Genomic DNA, 7,791 nt, shown 5'->3' with positions numbered 1-7,791 from the left:
AATTTCTCACGTTTCAAAATGCGATTATTCATTGAAATTGCAATTGCATTTGCAATTGAAATTGAAATTGATTCCATAGTTAATCTCGAGAAGATTGCCAATTCAATTACTTGGGCAGGTTTCGGCTTAGAGCTTAAGACTTAATAGTAAATTAATTTGACATCGAAGCTTGATATATCACTGAGAGCATTTCATGGTCGTGCAGCGAGAGGACCAAAGGCAGCACATTATGGATAAGAATTTTAAGATCTTTGAGGGATATATCTATGTTCACAGAATCAACTAATAAACGCATAAAATATGTTCAGCTTAATTGTCTTAATATATTGTATTCTTAATCAATATCAAGAGTTGCTTCGAATTGAGGGAAAACTCGAGTTTTGTGAACAATATGTTTTTAAGTCTATGTCCTATATATGTATCTCGCGCATATGATATATTATGTTAATTTGAGATTAAGGCTTCTGTGCTCTTTCGCTGAAAAGGTAAATGGCGATTGTACAAATCTTTGATATCTTTGAAGTATTTAGAGTTTTGGATCGCTCTAAAATTGTGTTTAGCTGATCGAATAGTTTACGCATATTTAGTATACTCGTATAAATATTCTGAACCAGTATCAATAATAGAGTCAAATCTATTCTATTGAGCCTTTCGCAGGTATTTTCATACAATTAACGTTTTTTAAGCATCGACTAGAAATGCGATCAATGAATGAGATATATAGAATAAATATGTAAAAATGCATTACATTAATTGACATCAACAATTAAAGTGTAACTAGGCTGAAGCTTTTAGTAATTCTCTGGGCAGTTACAATCGTAAGCTGCGACCGATATGATCGCTAGCTGGGCATATAGATTCTATATTGTACAGAGCTCAGATGATGATGCAGTATTCGCTGCCTGCGCTCATCAAGCCCACGCCGAAGTGTGAGTGATGTCCCAATCATGGCTGGGTGGGTCTGAATAGTCCTAGAGGGCTACTCTCATCTGCTATGTCTCTATCCCTGTCTCGCTTACTCTCTCTTCTGCAGATCAGCATTTTGAGGAGCCACAAGTATTTCTGTCGCTGGCGCAGCTGCGTGTGCTCAAAGTGCCGCATTGGGGTGGAGGGCCAGTGATGGATGGCCGGCAAGGTGAGTTGCTACTACTACCTGGTCCACTCATTCCCCAATCGAATTTTGAAGTTGGCTGCTGTTTGCTTTGTCGCCAGTTGCCTTTGTCGCGGGCCGGCAGACTCGTGCATCAACATCTTTTGCATAGCTATCCCGCAGCATCCGCCCTGCAGTGCGACAGCGATACTTTGCTCCATGGGCGCACAAGCAGCCAGAGCAGGATTAGCAGCAACAACAGGTTTCATTCCATAACAAATTGTGTCCGCTTCTCGTAACACGTCCACACAGCTTACAGAGAGCCAATGTGGACATCAGACTGGCTCACAGCCTAAGCCTGAAGAGTGGGCACATGAGGAGCACGTGCATCTGTTGCGCCTCTTTGACACTAGCCATGCCTATGTCCATATGCCCTAAAATGTGCTTTATATGGAACAATATCTAGCCGATTCAAGCCTATAAGCAATGAAATCGAAATCTTCAATATACTGGAATTTGTTGTTTTATTTCTTTTTAATTTATTAAATACTTTAACACAGTGTTTGTAATTTATTAACTAAGACATGGTACGATATACATATATATATATATGTGTGGTCTCTATATATATCTATATATATGGTACATATAGGTAGCTCCATAGTTATATGATTCTTTACACAATAATCTCAATAAAGTTAATTTGATCTAAACGTATCTTACGAGCTCTTAACATATGGTACAATACTTCCGAGTGATAAACATGCCACAGGTATGCCAAACTGTTCAGTTTGTATAAAGAAAAAGAGACAGATAAAGATAGAGATAGAGAGAGAGAGAGAGAGGCAATATATATGTGGTTTTCTCCTAGGAGTACGAGTATAGCCAGTGGTATAATACGACGCTTACGAACTAAAGAAATTAACCAATCGCTAGGCTACGATTCGAGTCGCTTCGATTTCCCTAAGAACAAGGATCAACTGGGTTGGGTATTTATGGCTCATAGAGCAGGAGGGCGCCGGCAGTGGCTCAATCCTGGGAGTCGCCCGCATTACTGCTACGGTCCAGGGCCATGCCGCTGGCTCCATTCGACTCGGACTGCTCAATGTCCGAGCTGCTCAGCACGCCGGGCATGTAGCCCGTGCCGGCATAGGGGGCGGACAGGAAGCGCTTGGCATGCGCCTGCATGAACGGATGGTAGCGATGCGGATGGGTGGGCGAGCCGAAGACGGCGGGTGGAACGAGCGGCGAGAACGCGGATTTCATGGGAAACGGCGGCGAGGGAGGCACCTGTGTGGGGGCCGGTGGCGGTGGCGTCTGTGTCAAGTCCTCGCCAGCCAGCATGCATTCCATGGCCTGCAGCACGTCGCCCCTGAAGCGCTGCATCAGCTGCTCCACATCGCTGCGCCGGCGATTGGGAAAGACGCGCATCAGCACATCAATCGGAGAGCGCTGCTGATGCTGCACCTGTGCGTGCAGCTGCTGCTGCAGGGGCAACTGCGCCGCGGGATGATGTGTGGGCAGTCCCGCGGCGGCCAGGAACTGCGTGTGGTGGTAGGGCATGAAGCCCTGGGCATGCCCGTTGCCAAAGGAGCGCAACAGATGCAGATTCTCGGCGGGTGTGTTCGGCGGCGAGTTGCTGTCCTCCTTCTTCAGGCTCAGGTTCTCTGGCGTGGCCTCGTCGGGCGCTGAGTCCACATCCAGATCGGACTCCGGCGAGCTGGGCGGGCCGGTGCGTGCGGGCGATAGGCTGGCTGTCAGGTTGAATAGCCCGGCCACCTTGGGCCGAGGGCTGCTGGGCGAGCCCGACTCGGAGCCCGTGTCCTGATCGGTTTCATTGGAGTGCGCGGCGCCGCGCTTGGAAACTGCAACGAAACGTAAACAGAGACGGAGTTGAGTTTTGGAATCTGGCCGGTGTGTGGGAAAACTGTGCGGTTTTCCACTTCAAAAAAAAGAAAAAGAAAAAAAGACAAGCCAAAACAAATAAAAGTATCAAATGCAACAGGGAAGACAATAAAAAAGCAAAGAAAAGGAGGACAACAAAAATTTAATCACGGGAATCGCAAACACAAGTGAAGTCCTGGAGTATCTGGAGTTCTTCAATTGGCAGATGGAGGAGGGTTCGTTGACATGGAAACCCGCTGCCTGTGCATAAATGGAAACAAGTTATACGATATTTTTTTATGTTTTTGAATTGTCTATTTGATTTAGCAGTTGACGAAGCCGCAGTGAAAATTTAATTAAGTTGCGCCCCGCTGCTGCTGCCTTCACCCCCGCCCCTGTTCACCTGGTTTCTTTTGCTGCGCCTGTAAATCCATGCGTGAAATCGTGTTGAGTTTCAGTGCAAATAAACAGCGAACAGGTTCGATTGATTCGCGTGAGAATCCCGTCCTGTTTTCCTTTCCCGGCAGGACACTCGCCAGCCGCGCAAAAGGGACGACTGCGAGCGAGTCTCGCATTACGCCCTCAGCTTGGCGTTGTCTTACAAACTGACAATGTTAACCAGATTCACCAAATTGGCCCATTGAGCGGCTCCATGCCAGGGACTTTGCAACTGTTGACTGTTTGTTTCTGTTGTTTGTGTCTGCTCTCCTTTGTATCGGATAATGTTGCCTTTGATTGTTTTCATGGGCTGCTCACTGAGCACAGTTATTACAGCCTCTGGGTAATCGATCAGATCAGATGAGAGGCCTCAGTTGGAGTGTTTTCAAGGGAAGACAATGGTAAAGTCTAAAGAGTAGGCCTATGACAGGTGAAATGTAAGCTGGGAAAATTGCCAGATTGGGGTGAACTAATATAGTTATTAAGTTATTATCATTGGTCTTTTAATGACAGATCAATCGAACTCTTTTATTTTGTGCATCTTGATAAAGTTAGAAAGCAAGTGATGTTGAATGTAATGAATTCCTTGGATATACAGGTACGAATATAGAGTCTAAAGAGTCAATAGGGTCTTAAGGGTCTACAGAATATTATGTGGTTTTCTCTAGACACACTTGTGCGTTGACAGAGAATCAAGTATGATTGGTATTAATGTCGGACATATACAATAATATTTGTTTTAGTCTTACTAAAAGTAGGTTTTAGGAATGATATAAGATAATCTTTTTTATAGTTTCACACATAAAGCCAAATCGATTTGCCTACCTTACGACTCATTAGCTGCTATGTAGTCGATTGAACGGCTGAATATTTTGAGTAAATGTATATACACCTATATGAGTATTATGAGGACTATTGAAAATATTGTTGTTAAATACAAAATATGTATTATTATAGTATATAGAACTATTTAAAATATTTTTATTATAGTCCTAAATAATTGGGATTATTCGTTGTTGTTAGTCTTGCTAAAAAAAATTAATTTTAAACCTCCTTTAAGAAAATCATCTTTGACATTTTCATATTTTGATGATGAACTTTGCACCTTCATTCACCTACCTGTTGGCTTTATAATATATAGTTCCATATGATAGTTATCACAAAAACTATAGATTTAAAGAAAACGTTACTGTTCTTGCTTAAAGATATATGTAGTAATAAATATCTAATCTAATCTAATAAATATCTTATTTGATCAATTGAAATTGCCGAATGTGTTGGTTGATGAAGAACTTAAACGTGAGCTCTTTTACCTTTCACCTTTAGACAATACCTCTACCTTTTAGATAATATTAGAAATCTTTTGAATTTTAAAGACTGAACCTGGAATCTAAAAGCGTAGGCTTAAATGTTCTGAGACTCACACCTGAAAGTCAAGTTTTACTGTGAGCCTTACTCAAAAATACAAAAATTTTATAGATTATGCAGACATATGCCATTTTGAAGAACCCTGCCTTGAGGACTAAAGCTCACACTGTCTTTCATGTAAATTAAGAGTTTCAGTAAGAATTAAATTGCGCGATTCCTTTAAGGCTTCACTTAAATTTTAAATTGTTTCAATATTGTAACCCCTTCGTTTGGAGTCTTGGATATGACGTTGACTGGGTTTGGAGAACTTGTTGTTTCCGCGCGGTTTGATCGAGTGCAGGGCAACGCCTTGACTGGGAAGCCCTTGTGTTAACAAACACCTAGAGCTGAGACCTTACACACTCACACTCACCCACACACACCGACACACACTCACACACATGTGTGTAGCTGGGAGTGTGGCACTTTATGCGCCGCTGCGCTTTTGACAATTGAAAATGAGAATTTGCGGCGGGCGTTTTCTTCCGCCAACTTTGAAGCAGCTGTTGTGGGTGGAGAATAACGGGTATGGGGCTGCTGCTGGTGGGGCACATGGGCACACACACATGGACTGCACTGGGGAGTGCCCGTTGTTTGCGATGGCGGGCAGCAAGGCGTAAATATAATAATTTCATATTTGTGCACGGGACTTACCGGGACTCTCGTCCAGCTCGGTGCGTGTGGGTGAGAAGCCGACGCTGAGATGCTCGGAGCGAGTGCGTCCATCCGTGTCGGATTCATTGCCATTGTAATGCTGCCGCGACGGCTGCTGTTGATGCTGATGCTGATGTTGGTGCTGCTGCTGTTGCTGTTGCTGCTGCTGCTGCTGCTGTTGCTGCTGCTGTTGCTGGTGACTGGGCGTGGGACTCGCCTCGTAGCCATCGCTGGGTGGCGAGGGTATGCCGCCATGGAATACGCCGTTTTGTGCTGGTGCCGCACCAGCCACACCTCCGCCGCCGCCACCTACATGCGTGGGACTGTGCGAGTTGGGCGTGACGCTGTCGCCGCCATTCTGCTGCCCAGATCCAGGCACCGATGTGTACAGTAGCCCCAGCTCACGCGCCTCGTTCTCCTCCTGGGCCTGCTGGCGTCGCAGCGCCACCTGAAACGGCAAGGCAAGGCAAAACTGATACATTAGATGGACCCATGCAAACACTAGCAACGCTGCTCGTCAACCCACCTGTGCTGCCATCACGCGCTGCCGCTCCGCAATCAGCGTGCACTTGGCACAGACGCAGTCCCGCCAGCGACAGTAGCGCTTGTGGCCCTTCAGCGCGCTGACCTGCAATGGGCAAAGGAAATTAGTTGGCTGGACAGATAAGTAGGGTCCGAGCGGACGTACCACGCCATGATTGCGGCAACGCGCGCACTTGGGAGTGCGCTGATAGCGCTCCGAGGCGGCGCGCAGAAAGAAGGCGGGCGGCAGGGCGCCCAGCACGGGATGCTGTGACATTAGGTTCTGCATGTCCACGCCCGACGGTAAACTCATGCCGCAAACGCACTAACGGGAATACACTCAAATATGGAATACGCACACACTCGCACACACAGACACACACACACTCTCTTAGAGTTTGTTTATTGAATTTTGTTTGATATTTGATGTTATAAATAATTTGCTTGGCACATTTCAGGTCATTTCACGGTTCTCGACTCACGATTCACAGTTCACGGTTCACGTTCGCTTTGCTTTTGGCTCGGACGCGCGACGAACATGTCAGACGGAGCACTCGGTTGCAACTGATTCAACTTGATTTGAATTCAATGCGAGCAGCCCAGGCAAATGGCGGCAGACGGCAACAATTTACCAATACAAAAGCGGCGTGCGCACACACACACACAAACATACTCGCATACAGCCAGAGGCAGAAGAGGGTTGCAAATAATATTGAGAGCGTGCTGCCCACCACACACAAAGTGCGCTGCCTGCGTCGGCGTCGGCGTCGGCGTCGACGTCAAAGCCAGCGCCAGCCGCAGCAGTCGTAGCAGTCGCAGCAGTGGCGGCAATTAAGAAAAAAGTTTCAAAATCTAATTTGGTACTGTAGACAAATTTGTGCACTCCAAGCAACGGTTACGGCGACAGCGACGGCGACGGCGACTGCGGCGTCGACTGCGACTGAATTAGCGTGGAGCGGGTCCCGGTTGGCTCTGTGTTGGTTGGTTTTTGTTGTTTTGGTGGTGGTGGTGGTGGTGGTGACTGCGGCTGGTGGTTGTTTGAGGTTTCTTTCATTTTCTTTGTTGCTTTTGTTTCACAATTTCTCTTTTGTTGTTGTTCAGCTTTGGCTGTGTGCGTGTGTCTGAGAGAGCTTCGCCTGTGGAACAGCCAACCAAAAACGTTTTGGCGCCTCAGCTGCGCTGCGACCTCGCCGCTGGTTGGCATGGCACCGTAGGCGATACACACACACACACACACACACGCTCTCACGTACTCATACTTACAAATACACACTACGCAACACAACTGACACAGTTGGCAGTGCTTGTTAGTTGCCTTTTGGCCATGTATAGGTGTCCGGAGCTGGGGGCTCTGGGAGGCGCCTCAGGAGGTCAACTGCTCTGGCAATTGCAGCCGTCCGGGGCATGTCTCAAGGATTCGTGCAGCTGCTCTCGATTGTTAAAGTTGTCTTTGTTTTTGGCATGTTGCCAATTGCCTTTCAGCTGCAGCCCTAAGCGCTAAGCTCTAAGCTCTCATGAAATAATTGTTTACTGTTTGGCATGACGATAATATTCACTCAATAGTAAACAATACATTTAAATTAAGGAATTAAATGGAATTACTTGATATTAACGAAGAATGTTTAAGTGGGTTGAGAATAGCTTGTAACAGTGCAATAAATTGTACAAAGGGTATCATAGTCTGTGTGAGGTGGGAGAAATGCACAGCCATATAATTAGAGTTCCTAAAAGTGTTGCTCAATTTGAATATAGCAATGTTTAAAAACACAAATGTGTTTGTAATATTCCTACCGAGC

General features: G+C 45.9%; 1 protein-coding gene across 1 annotated transcript; it reads right to left on the bottom strand.

Moving 5' to 3' along the window:
* Positions 1 to 1,597: 1,597 nt before the first annotated feature.
* On the bottom strand, positions 1,598 to 6,713 carry dmrt99B (doublesex-Mab related 99B). The gene is made up of 4 exons (XM_018013664.2): positions 6,162 to 6,713; positions 6,000 to 6,101; positions 5,474 to 5,921; positions 1,598 to 2,955 (listed from the first exon to the last, which is right to left on the bottom strand). Exons 1-4 carry the CDS (start codon positions 6,306 to 6,308, stop codon positions 2,120 to 2,122), a joined length of 1,533 nt encoding a protein of 510 aa, XP_017869153.1. The 5' UTR covers positions 6,309 to 6,713; the 3' UTR covers positions 1,598 to 2,119.
* Between the last annotated feature and the right edge of the window lie 1,078 nt (positions 6,714 to 7,791).

This window comes from Drosophila arizonae, chromosome 2 (genome assembly GCF_054131065.1).
Source record: "Drosophila arizonae isolate 15081-1271.41 chromosome 2, UAZ_ARI_1.0, whole genome shotgun sequence".
NCBI classification, from domain to species: domain Eukaryota; kingdom Metazoa; phylum Arthropoda; class Insecta; order Diptera; family Drosophilidae; genus Drosophila; species Drosophila arizonae.
This window is presented reverse-complemented; position numbering and strand designations above follow the sequence as displayed.

Excerpts from the sequence above, each read along its gene's own strand:
- dmrt99B (XM_018013664.2), bottom strand. The coding sequence starts at position 6,308 with ATGAGTTTACCGTCGGGCGTGGACATGCAGAACCTAATGTCACAGCAT. Across the intron at positions 6,102-6,161 it reads GTTGCCGCAATCATGGCGTG|GTCAGCGCGCTGAAGGGCCA; the intron begins GTACGTCCGCTC and ends TGCCCATTGCAG. Across the intron at positions 5,922-5,999 it reads AGCGCGTGATGGCAGCACAG|GTGGCGCTGCGACGCCAGCA; the intron begins GTGGGTTGACGA and ends TTGCCGTTTCAG.